General features: G+C 35.7%; 1 protein-coding gene across 11 annotated transcripts in view; it reads left to right on the plus strand.

Moving 5' to 3' along the window:
• TNRC6A (trinucleotide repeat containing adaptor 6A) overlaps positions 1 to 13,391 on the plus strand; it is a 96,803-nt gene that overhangs the window by 38,612 nt on the left and 44,800 nt on the right. For 5 of the 11 annotated variants that reach the window (XR_005031068.2, XR_005031067.2, XM_057487047.1 and 2 more), the window contains 2 exons: positions 3,531 to 3,608; positions 8,214 to 8,606. The exons of 4 other annotated variants lie outside the window; for them this stretch is intronic. Coding sequence is in view for 5 of the 7 variants with exons in the window: in XM_057487047.1 (XP_057343030.1) it covers positions 3,531 to 3,608; positions 8,214 to 8,606 (471 nt within the window). In the remaining 2 variants the exon portion in view is untranslated. The remainder of the gene's footprint in view (positions 1 to 3,530; positions 3,609 to 8,213; positions 8,607 to 13,391) is intronic. 2 more of the 11 variants (XM_057487048.1, XM_036916923.2) reach the window with 1 other exon arrangement.

A 13,391-nucleotide genomic window follows, 5' to 3' on the forward strand; every position in this document is an offset into this window, starting at 1 on the left:
GGGGGATGTATATTATACAGGGGAAGTATACTATAAATCATTCTGTATGCTTATTAATGAGGAGGATTTTTGTAGCAGTACAATGTTTGGTCATGTTATAAATAAATTGGATTTATAAGTTCATTTCAATTGAATAGAACTGCTCTTTGCATCTGCAGCTGGGTTCTTTCCCTTCCTGACCCCCACCTTCTAAAATATAAGAATATAAGGAGATGGAATTCAAGTTATTGGGCCTCAAATACAGTGGAAGTTGGCAGGCAGTATTTCAGGGCAGTGGAGTGGCACTATGTCTTCCCTTTGAAAGCTGCAGTGTGGGAAAGCACAACTTTCTTTGGATTTCCATGTTAAACCTTTATTCCAAAAGTTATTTTATTTTGTGGCTCTGAGGAGCATAAAATAATCCCTGTAATGAAAATTTTAAAGAATATTTATCTATAGATGACAAATATTTTGTAAATATCATTTGAACAATTATAAGGATTTTTTAAGCATTGAGCATTTGGCATTTAACCTGATTATTTGACAGCTAGAAATTTTGCCTTTGAATTTTTGAAAACCCTAGCTTGTTAGTGAACTGCTTCAGTACACTTTAATCTTGTTGTTTAGGCATAATCTCATTTGAGAATGTAGGAAATTTTTTCTTAATAAAAATAAAATATAAATCACTTAGAATCCTATATTGCTCTTTGGTGTGAGAATACGATTTTCTGAGGAGCTTTCCTTTGTACATGCCATCTTGTCCTCAAAGAGCTTAAGTTGATGGTTTTGTTTTGCCTGTATAAGTGGTACATATTGAGATTAGAAATACTAATTTTAGGTGAACTTATAAATTGCCAAAAAAAAAGTCTTAAAAAGCAGTCTACATTCTGTAGTTGCTTATTCAGTATTTAAAACTGGCAATTTTAACTACTTCATCCTTTTAAGAATTTAAATGCAAATCTGTATGTGGTTTTATTTTCTGGAGGTCAATTTAGTACTTTAAGTGAAATCATGTCTTTAAATGGCATTTGTGTATAGTATCCCTATTATTTGTCTCAGTATTTTCAGATTTACACTGCAGCCAATTTGTAAACTATTATGTAAAGCTAAATTGTATAGATTTAAGAAGGATAAGAATAAAGGAGGGGCTTGGGAGTAAGGGATGGTAATTGGTGTTTGGGGAATTTGGTAGTAATCCAAGGTGGTTGATGGTTGGTTCATATTTAAACTGTTGTTTCTATTAAATTTGTAGCTAGCCAAAAGGAAGTTCCTTTATTATTTTCTGAAATAAATTTATTAAAATAGCATTTAGAAAATATTATTTTAAAGATCTAAATAAGTAAATATTTAAAATAGTAAGTAAAATAACATTTATCTTTATAAGTTTAAAACGCGGTATTTTTAGAACATTGGATATTAAATTACCTGTTATCTCTCCTTGGTTTTTTACTTGAATGTAAGACAATTGCTGTGCTGCTTTTTTTTTTCCGGTTCATAGGCTTTTTAAGAACACTTTAGGGTGTTTTTACATAAGAAATACCAGAAAATGCATGAAATAGCAAGTTAATTTAATTGCAATATTGGTCCATTTCATTCTTTCACAGATTGGGAAGAAGTCTTGATTTGGAGGACAATTTAGGAATATGTTGGTTTAAATTCTTTGAATAAATGATTTTTCCTTTTTAAAAATTAAAAAAACTTGTTTATTTCTGGGCCAAACTCAGATTTTGCCCATTTCCTTTAAACTCTGCAAAAGACCAGTTAGGCCACACTATGGCAAAAAAATGTAAAAATAAAAAAGTGTAGTGGATTTGTGTGTTTTATATTAGATGAATGAAATTCTTCATGATATTTTTCTGATATTGTGGACAATATGTTATAACTGATAGGGTGTCTTTCCACATTAGCAGTCACATTGTCTGAACTCATCTTGTTCTCTGGACACTGGCTCTGGTTTTTATTTTAGAGTAGAGATTTGTAACCACTGAGTTATTCTCTTCAGCAGCATACAAACCAGCTGCCATCGTTGTACTTACTCTTTCTAGTTCTCTTGATCATTCTTCGTTCCTCTTCTTTTCTGACTGGTTCTTGATGATTCTGCCATGTGGATGTCGGTGTTCCACAAAGTTTCCTCCTCAGTATCATTCTGCATTGTTCTTCAGGTTCAGTCATCTCACATGCTGACAGTTACTAAATTGTTCATTCAGGCAGTAGTTCTTGACCATGTTCTGTGCTTGTGTTGGGAATGCCATTGATAAAGGGGAAAACTAAGAAGCCAGCACTTACAGAGTACGTGCGAAGTAAAGGATGAATAAGAGTTTTATGGGAGTAGAGGAGGGGAAGTTGCTAATCATAAAATGCTTCTAAGATTAGCTGAGGTGGGAGCAGCAATTTGTTGTTGCCTAGGAAAGATGGAAAGATTTGCAAGAAAATATCAAGGTATTTTAGGCAAAAGGAATAGCATGATAAAGCAGGATACCTTTTGGAGAATGGCAGATATTTGGTGTGGAAGAGGAGATGTATGTGGACATAGCGGAATATAAATCTGGAAAAGGGTAGGTAGAGGCCATGTGAAGGACTTTAGATTAATTCTGAAAACATTTTAGCAATAGATAATTTGGGGCAGAGAGATGATAGATTTGGGGAGAAAAATGAGAGGGGCATGGGGGACAGGGTCAAGACTTAAGCCCAGGAAACAAATTAGGAGGTTTTTTTAAGAGTAAATTAATGAGAGGCTCAATCACTGCAGGATGCATTTGAATTATATCCAGGGGATAATCTATTGGACCTGTTGACTGACTAGATCTACATACAGGGAGAATTTGAGGAAGAGATCTCTGCTTGAGTAATCAAATTGATAATGAGGCCATTTGCTAAAATAAATGAGTCCTCCTGTCCTGCCTCTGATGGTTGCAACTTGTTTACTTCTTTTCTGTCTGCTGCTTAAACTTATTCTTTAGGTCTTGCCATGGCTTTTCATTCTGCAACTCTCGTGACTTCTTTTTCACCTGTCTGCTGAATCCTAAATCCATATTTTCAGGCCACAAACTTTTACTGAACTCTAGAACCATCTATTCACTTGCATTCTACACATATCTGATAGTAGTGGTTTTCAGAGTTTATTTAAGGACTCCTGAGAGGTTGCCTGAGGCTGAGTAACACACTGGATGCAGATGTGAGAATCAGTCTATCTGCCTTCTGTTAAACCAGGTATTAAAGATTTGCAAAAATGTAAAACAATGCATGTGCTAAACTAACTTTTTTTTTGTTTTGGAAAATTATTCTTCAAAACATATTTAAGTATGTAAAGGGTTTATTTTTTAATGAATTAAATATTTTTTAAATTTCTAATATGGTAAAATGTAACCCACATAAACAAAAGATCCTTGGTGTTCTCAATAATTTTTAAAAGTGTAAAGGGGTCTTAAGGCCAAAAAGTTGGAGAATTGCTGTCTAATAGCAACAACAAGCCCAACATCAAAAAATAAAACTCAGCCTCTCTCATATTCTTACCAGACTTAATTTTTGTCTCCTATTTTATGTCTTGTCAGTGCTACCATTGTCTGCTGAGGTTCCAGACCAGAAATCTAGGGTTCATCCTTATTGCTCCTCTTTTTCTCACCTAGATGGTAATGGTAATCACTAATATTTACTGAGTACTAATCATGTTCCAGGGGTTAGTCTTAGTTCTTTATATCCATTGTCTTGTTAAAGCCTCACTACCACCCAACATGGTATAGGTATTAATACTTACCATGCTATTTTACTGATGAAGAAACAAAGTGGTTAAGTACCTTGCCCATGGCCATACAGCTGGTAGGTAAGTTGCAGAGCCAAAATTTGAATCCAGCCAGTCTTTTGAACCTGTACTATTTTTTGTTCTGGAACAGTTTTTTGGAGATTGATACTATGTTTCTTGAGGTTTTATATACACACTCCCTATAAAGTCATCTGGACCTGATGCATAAAACCTTCTCTTACACTAGAGGATCTTCTCCTTTATAGCTCATTCTGGTAAATTATATCTTAGAGTAGAGATGAAAAACTAGAGTCTACAGGCCAAATTTGGCCCACTGTGTATCTTTGTATATAAAGTTTCATTGGAACAGTCATATCCATTCATTTAATGTGTTGCTTGTGACTGTTTTTTTTTTTGTGCTACAATGACAGAGTAGGCGGAACAAAGACTGTGGCCTGCAAAACCTAAAGTGTTTATCTCTGATGCTTTACAGATAAGATTTGCCAAGCCATATTCTAGAACATTGTTTATTTTAGCTGTGTTTTCTGTTTTATTGGTTTAGATTGTAGATAGTGTTTTCTTGTCTTTCTAGAATCTGTATTTGAAGTTAATGTCTTTTTTTTAATTCTCAGTGCTATTTATGTTTCTTTTTCCCCATTGTTTGGGATTTCTTAAATTTTGTCTGATTTATTTATCCCATCTTATGCTGTGTTCTACAACAATTTAAATAGCATTGACTTGGTGATAAATGTTTCTTTAAAGTATGTTAATTAAAAAAAAGAATATATGGTAGTATTGATCAGTGAAACTTTCTGATCCTGATAGGTGATTTCATAAATTTCTCCATTTTGTCTATGCTAAATAATCTATTTTTCCTGTTTTCAAATTATTTATAGAGTTGAGCCTAAAGAGATATCTTAATTTTAGAAAATCATCTCTTTTTCTATTTTCATGTTTTAAGAGCTAGGTTAACTGATTTTTTTCATCGAACTATGCCTTGGGTTTATTGTTTCACTTGTAAATTCATCAATTTCTACCTTTAATTCCTTTCTTTTTTCTTTAATTCAGTTTACACTTGAGTTGGGTACATTATATTCATTCCTGTTTATTGAAAATAAAGGCTATGAATTTTTCTTTGAGCACTGGTTTAGACATATCTTAAAGTATGTATATTGTTTTCACTATTTTCTTGATAACCCTGCAGTAGTTTTGGTATTTATTTCTTCAACACAAAATTTATTTAAGGCAGCTTCATTTGCTAGTTTTTTTGTTCCTACTGTGATTGCATAGTAATTCAGAAATACCTATATTATTTCTGTTTACACTTTATTGATGTTTTCTTTTGGGCTGGATGGTGTGCTTGTGTGTGTTTACTTTTTATGACTGTTTCAAGGATAGTTGTCAAAAAAGGTATTCTATTAAACTTTTCAAGGTATATGGTTTTTATATTTTTTCTGGTTTTCTTCATTTGGAGTACATGTTTTGATACTAACTCTTTGTATAAAGGTTCTTACCTGTTTATATCTTTTAGTTTCATTTATCAATATGAAATACCTTTTTTACTGCCTGTTGAATTTTTAAAATCTGATATTAATACTGCTTTCATTTAAATTTTGTTAATCTTATTTGGCAGTATATGTGTCTCTCTGTTTTTCCCCCAGTTTTCCTGTACTGTTTTTTTGTTGCAGGGGTGATTTTTACAAAAATACATTCCTTATGTTTTTCTTAACAGACTTAAGAGCTTTTATTAAGTTAAAGAGCTTCCATTAACAAGTGAATTTAACCCAGTCACATTTATTATGACAACATATTTTGGAGCTTATGCTTGGTATCTTATTTTGTATTTCATATTAAGCACAATGTTGAAATAATTATTTCTATTGCATTTTTTGTATCTGTTGAGCAAATCAGGTTTTATTATTTTTATTTTTTGCCTTCCAGTGGTTTGGATACTTCCTGACATAATTAGTCTAAATTTTAACTACATGTACATGATAACCAAAATTATTCAATATTTATATCTGTTATCCAGCAACCCCATCCTTGCCATCCACCCATACACTGTTTGCTTCTATACTTTCCATTTTTACCTTTGAAATTTTATTTCACATTACTTGGTTTTATAATCAAATAGTTACTGTCTAATGTTTTTACTGGTTTTAGTGAGTTTTCTGGCCCCGGAAGTGAGCGAGTACCTAGCTTAGCCTTATTTTGCCTGTGGTACTTTACCAGTAAGAAGTGTAACAGTTCTTTGAATTTGAGGTAGGGGTGAGGTTGCTGGGTGATAGATGTAGATATTGTTTCTGAATTCCCCATCACTTTTTGATGTAGTGTTAGGGTTCCTGTACACATCTTCATCTTGGTCATCACAGTGTTCGCATGTAGGTTGTCTTCTAATTCCTTGAATGTATTAAAGGGTATTTTCCTTCTGCTGTTTCACATAGATAACATCTTGTTTGGGTATTAAATTATCCAGTCTTCCCCTTTTAGTAGTTAAGTGGCAGACAGCCACCCTGTATTTCAGCAGTGGGCAACTATACCACTTTAAGGTTACATGCAATTGCCAGATATCATGCTGAGCCCAGCACTAAGCATGTAGAAGCTGAGTTAGCATCTTATGTTCCTTTAAATGTCTTAGTTACATACACTTTATTGTCTCCTTTGATTTCAAAGGTACTAGCATATTCTAGTGCCTTTAGAATATTCTAGTGCCTTATTTTCCTCATGACAAAGGAACATATCTGGGAGCATTAAATTGTCTGGGAGACAAAGCTTTCATACATAAAGTAATTAGGCCTAGAATGTACTTGGCCCAAATTATTAATAAGAGGCTTTTCATTTGCCTTCAAGAAGAATGGAAAGGATTCCAAGCAACAGCTATTTATATTTTCAGTATAATTCCTCTTGAATTAAAGTTTGTTTGTATTACTTCAGAAAAATCAGCCATATTAAAAAAAAAGAGAGGCCAAATCACATATTAAAAAGTATTAATAATATAGACCAAATCCACCAGTTGTTCAGAGAAAGAAGACAACAGTGAGGCTAGACTTAAGTCTAAGGGATCCTAGACCTGAGGGTGTGTGAGAGGAAGTTGAATGACTATTGGAAACAGCACAGGTAACCAGTACTATCACAGTGTCATACATTGTAGGTATTTGATAAGTATTTCTTTAATTTGGGCCAGAGTAATAGCTTCTGTTTACTGAATGTTTACATTATGGTAGCTATGGGGGCTAGACGAAGACTGTACTGTATGATAAGGAAAAAGATACAGAGATAACCCAGCTAGTGAGTGGTGGACCTTTTAATTTCAGGCCTAGAGCTTTTAACCCTTGAACAGAGTTTTCTCTCAGGGTCCTCACTGGTCCCATGGAGACACAGTGGCATGTCTGAGGGTGCATCAAAATCTCCCAGAAACATTAAACTGTTACAGAAGTACAGGGTGGTATTGTGCTAGTCATTAAAAAATAGCCACTGTTTATATAGTCTTGTGTTTGGTGTTCTGTAAACATTAACATGTAACCTTAGCATTACAAGGTGTAGGTGTCACCCCATTTTGCAGAAGAGACCACAGGCCCAGTCAGGTTTACACATATGGCTCAAAGACATAAAGCTTAGTAAAGGCAGAGCTGTGGTTGAAACCTGGATCCATCTGGCACCAAAAGGTTATATGCATTGCTGCTTCCTTGTAGTTTTAGAAGTCGGGTATATTTTCACTAACTTAAGGCATTGCCATCAATTTATTTGCTTGCTTACTCTCATTTAGGAGTCCCAAAACTGACTGTAGTTTTTGATTGTTCATACAACAGACAAATGGCTGTTTCTCAGATTTGCTTAAGATTGGGTATCCAAGTTATTTCTCCAATTTTGATTAGCTCATAGATTTAATTTTATTGTGTTTGTATTTACTTCCCTATTCTGAGTTTGTCTAATTTGATTCAGACCTTACATTTTAACCACAAAAAAACTTCCTTATAAGCCTTCTTGTAAGGAAACTGGCAGGTGGTTCTCTATCCTTGATGTGTTGTCTTTCAAAGATGAAAAATAGGGACCAAATGCATTAAAATGAGGCAGATGAAGAGCAGTTACCAGGGAGTTGAAGATTCTTTTAGGATCACCAAAACTTTATTTGCCATGTTTGTTCTTGTCTTTATTGTTATTGTGAATTCTGTATTTGTATAATCAGTGCTTGTTCCCTGATCGCAGAATAATATGGGAGAGACACGGTGAACATGAATTGTCATCCAGGCCAGGAATGCCTGACAATGGTCTCCATGCCCCTTATGGGATAGGTAATTAGTGAAAGTAAAATTTGACTTTGGGCAGTGATCTCTCCTAAGAAAACTGGAGCCTGTGAATGAGGATATTCTCTACACATGGAAAGCTAATGTTCCTTTAGGATTGCTTTCTTAGCACCTTTTTACTTAGATGGCTTGCTTTGGAGGTACACTTTACTGGCTAATCTTTTCCACCCCTTTTCTTTTGTTGGGATTAGTGCCAGAACAGATAAAGCCCAGTGTAAGCCAGCCTCAGCCTGCCAACTCTAATAACGGCACTTCCACAGCAACCAGCACTAATAATAATGCCAAGCGAGCCACAGCCAACAATCAGCAGCAGCCGCAGCAGCCGCAGCCGCAGCCACAGCCACAGCAGCAGCCACCGCAGCCACAGCCACCACAGGCCTTGCCTCGGTATCCTCGTGAAGTTCCACCACGATTTCGCCACCAGGAACACAAACAGCTTCTAAAGAGGGGTCAGCATTTTCCCGTCATAGCAGCAAACCTGGGATCTGCTGTTAAAGTGTTAAGCAGCCAGTCAGAAAGCAGTGCTTTAACAAATCAACAGCCACAAAGTAACGGAGAGGTGCAGAACAGCAAAAATGAGTCAGGTGAGAGAAGGCATTTCTTACAAGATTCCAACTGTCATCATTAGCAGTGTAGCAAGTTCATAAACTCATGGCTTTTGGGATGTATTTATATTCATCAGTATCTGGTTTGCAAAATAAGAATTCTGTATAGGGAATTATAAGTGGGGAATCTTAAAGTGTTTCCTGTAGGGTTAACTAACTGCCCCTCCTACTTCTAAAGTGATTCTACCCATTTTAATAAGCAACTTCTAGCTAAAAATCATAAGACTAGCTAAAATTGAGTATCCTCTGCCCCAAGTTATGTGCCAAGCAGTTGTACGTGTTACTGCACTTAATCTTCAGCACCCCCTGAGATGTAAGTTATTCTTACTTTCACCTTTCAGTAGAGGAAACTGAGACACCAGACATTAAATAACTTGCCCACAATCACCCAGTTACTATGTGCCATAAAAAGACTGCCACACATGAAAATTGTATTCTGACAGCACATGCATTCAGTTACTGTGTCAGAATGGCTTTTCTACTTCAGTAATGATGGTGAGGCAGAAAAAATCAGTCTAGTATGTGGTTATAATTTTCTCAAAACTCAGTTTGTTTCAGCATGTTTTGATAGGCTCTGACGGTTGGTTTGCCCATTCATTTATTGAACAATTTTTGAAGCTTTTTTTTTACCGAAAGTTAGAGAATTGAGGAAAATCAATGTTCCCATACATGAAAACTGGCACAGCATCCTCATTATGAACAAAAAGTCTCCAGAGCCAAGTGGACCTGGTGTTTAAGTCTAACATTTCTGTACCAGCATGTGTGACCTTTGGCAGGTTACTTAATTCATGTGTCTGAATCCCATTTGAGCAGCCTTTCCTAAGTGTCCCAGTTAGAGTTATTCTCTTTCTTCCTCTGTGCTTTCTTATATATATTAGGAACTACTGTGCATTATATTATGGTATTTCACACAAATATTAAGTAGCAGAGACTGGACTGCTGTCGATCTGATTCCAGAGCTATGCTTGTAACACACATGCTGTGCTTTGGCAACATACTGAGTAGATAAAGAGGAAGAGAACACGTGATTCTTTTCTAGCATAGGTAATTAGAGAAGCTTATTATTATTGGAGAGGATACAAACTTTAATTATCTTCCTGCATTTATATTTACTCTCTGCTTTGCCCCCTTAGCTATTTATTACCTGTGCAAACTTTGTCAAATCACTTAAAACACACCTGACCCACTTTCCCAGTCTTAAAAGTGTGGTCAGTAGTACCCAAACTATAAGGTTGCTTTGAGGATTAAATCATGTGATGTGTTAAAGCAACTAGCTTAGTGACTAATATTTAGGCACTGAATGAATTATCTTGTAATTTTTATAGGGGCTTGCACTTTTTAGGAAGAAGAGCCTGGTTTTAGAAATATTAAATGCCAAGCAATTAATAATTTGTCTTGAAGTTCATCTGGGATGTCAGATTAGAAGCAGATATATTGAGTTATCAGCATAATAAAAAAGGTTTAAACTTTAGGAGAAGTTTTTTAATACAGCAAATAAGCTTGAGTAGCTACTACTGTAAGCTAAGTGATGGTATGTGATAACAAAACAAACAGGGAAGTGGGGTAATAAATTTAGAAAGTTAATGTTAAATATGCTTTTTCAATTTGGTAAATGAAAAAGCAAAGCTGTTTTGAAATGGAAACAACAGGAGTGTAACAATGTTGTTTCTCAAAAATGGGTATGGGTCAAAAAATCCAAGTGTTAGAGGTGTACATTCAGATGAGAAGGCCAAAGATACGGACATAGGAAGATGTCTTCAAAAAAAGGCTGAGAAGGCAAAATGTCCTGCCTGATTCTGAAAGGACTGTAGGGGTGGACGGTGTTAAGGTCAGGGTTAAGAGAATACAGCAATCTGAGGTCTGGAATTAAATCCCCAATCAGAATGCAGCTGGTGAAAGTAAAGCGTTCTGCAGAAGACCACAGATTGGTGCTTCTGTCTTTTTAAAAATCTTGTGAATCCCTACTTATCAGCATATGTCATATATTTACATTAAATTATCTTTATAGGTATTACTAAGAATGATGATAGAAACTTTAGCCACCTGCTAGGCCATTGGGTGTCTGTAAATCAGGGAAGATAAGACCAGTCTGTCTGGCTCCTGAAGGGTTAATAATAATAATAAGAAGAAAAGTAGTATAACAATTAACCCTTATGGAGTTCTTACTATGACCCACACACTGTATTAACCCATTTAATCCTCATTTTACAGATTAGATAGTATCACCTTTATTTGATAAATTTGAGATTAGCCTAGGGATCAATAAGGGTATGTGCTTGTATAAACAGCATGAGCAACAGCCTAGAAACATGAAAATTCTAGGTTGTGAACTACATGTATTTTGTAATCATAGGAACATAATCTTATTTTCATTTCTGTCTGTTTGTGTTTGGCTTATTTGTTTCTCCTGAACAAAAGTAGATTTGGCATTTTAATTAATACACATAATACAGTCATAGAAATTTGCTTGAAGTTTTCCTGGTAAAAATGAAGAGCACTGGCTGTGCCTCCCTTGTCCTCATACAAGGCATTTCTCATTGGTGCAGTGTAATCAGAGTGGGGATAGTACCTAGATGAGTTTAGGTGCTTTTAATCAGGTCACAAACTAAATGCCTTCACAAGCTAGCAGGTAAGTGAAGTAAAAGATGAAAAGGAATGATGAGACCTGTGGTAAATATTTTAATTTTGTACCCAGCCTAAATATGTTTACATTCTCATTTGAAGTTTTTAGAACCCTGTACTGGTCAAACCAGACAACTGCAGGCTGAGCTGCCAGTTTGTGACTGTTACATCAGACACTCAATGATGGTCTCAGTCAACATTTTAAGACCTTTCTTTTGCAGTTGATTCCTTAGAGTCCTAAGGTACCAAGCCCTGCTATTGTCCAAATATACCTTCTATTTATTTGAATGAAGGAGGTGCCTATAGACCATGTTAATAAAAGATTAGTGGGGGATTAGTATGTATAACAGGGCTGGCAGCAATATTATTCTTACTAGCCAGTGTTCAACCCAAATTTTATCATCTGACTGACAAGATACATGCAGGAAAGTTAAATAGAGCAGCAAACACCCATCTGCCCTCCACCCAAATCCAACAGTTAATATTTTCCCATATATATATATAATGTAATCAGAGAAGGGGTACATTGTAGTTTTCTACTGTGTTAGTAGTATATTTAAGGGGGAGGAGTATGTGGGTGTTTTCCTGTTACTGTTTATCTCTTTTCCTACATTTGAACTTGTTTAAAAAAGAAGCTCAAAGGCATTTGAGCTATAATGATGAATGACTAAGAATTGGGGCTGTTTAATGAATAAATGATAACATTAAAGTTTCCAGAGTTAAAGATTAAAGCACTGTTGATCCTATCTGTGCTCTTGACTGTCTTTTCAGTGTGGTATACATCCTTGCCATCCTATAACTTCCACTTCCTGCTCTCAATTTGTACCTTTCCTTTGGTGTATAAACATTCAGGTCTCTATCATCCTTTAAAAAAATTCCTTTAAACCCTATTCTGTGGAGGCTGTTAAAGAATTTCTCTCAGAGTTCCTAAAGCAGTAGTCTGTATTTGCTCTTCATTACTTCACATAACTCAGTTCTCTGTAATCTGGTTCACTTGACTCAGGTAGCCCTTACTAAGGTCACTGGTCTTGTGAACGTTATATTCAGACTTTTTTATTTTTAATTGTGTTAAAAAGCAGACTTACCCATTTTAATCTCTATTAATAGATGTCTACACTTTTTATTGCTGATCACTTCCTCCTCCTTAAAGCTTTTTCATTCTTTCATTTTTCTTTGACCAGTTTTCAGATCTTTTACCTCCTGTGGCTTTGTTTCAAATCTCTCTTCACTTTAGGTTCATGTCCTCTATACGTCATCAGCTGATGCTGGCCCCTCAAACTCAGCATGTTCAAAATTGAATTCACTGTGGCACCACATACCTGTTTCTCCTTCTGGGTTCCATTGCTCAAAAGATTGGCGCCCTCTATTCTTCATCCAGTCATCCATCAAGAAGTCTTAACATGCTGACTCTCCCTCTTCTTGTCTCACAGGAAACTGGTTTACCCTGCTGATTTTAACTCCAAGATCTCTCTCAGCTTTCTGCCGTGTGCCGCCCCCACCGTTGACCTGGTGGAGGCACTGACCATCTGGGCAGAGCAGCAGCCTTCCTCGCTGTCTTCATAGCTCTCTACTCATGACCCTCGCTCCATTTTTCAGTCGAAACAGTTCACGATCCATGCGTTACATGTGGCTGTGTTACATTGTGTATTCTTTATCTAGAGCAGGTTGACCTGCAGCCTGTTTCAGCCAAGTCATTTTGAAGATGGTCACACCCACTCATCTACCTGTCTGTGACTTCTTTCAAGCTAAAGGGGCAGAGTAGCTGGCCAAAGAGACCATCTGGTGACAAAACGTGAAATACTTGCTTAATTAGGCCTTTATAGAAAAAGTTTGCCAACCTCTTTACTAGAGGCTGGAAAAAGTGAAAGAAACATTTTGAACTTTCTCACTTAAGTGCTATTTAAAATTGTGCATCTAAGGTTTGCTCATATTCCCAACAATACCATTACCTACTTTTGGAACTACTTTAGTAAGTAAAACTTAAGTACTATTTATTTCTGAAGGTCTTTTCCTTTTGGTGAGATTAAAAGTCTTTAAGGCACACATATTATTTTGTTTGTTACAGGCAATATGTTTAATAAGAAAAATACATGAATTTTCTTGGCCCTAAATTCTTCCTGAATAAATTGTGCCATTTCTTTA

This window comes from Manis pentadactyla, chromosome 10 (genome assembly GCF_030020395.1).
Source record: "Manis pentadactyla isolate mManPen7 chromosome 10, mManPen7.hap1, whole genome shotgun sequence".
Taxonomy (NCBI): domain Eukaryota; kingdom Metazoa; phylum Chordata; class Mammalia; order Pholidota; family Manidae; genus Manis; species Manis pentadactyla.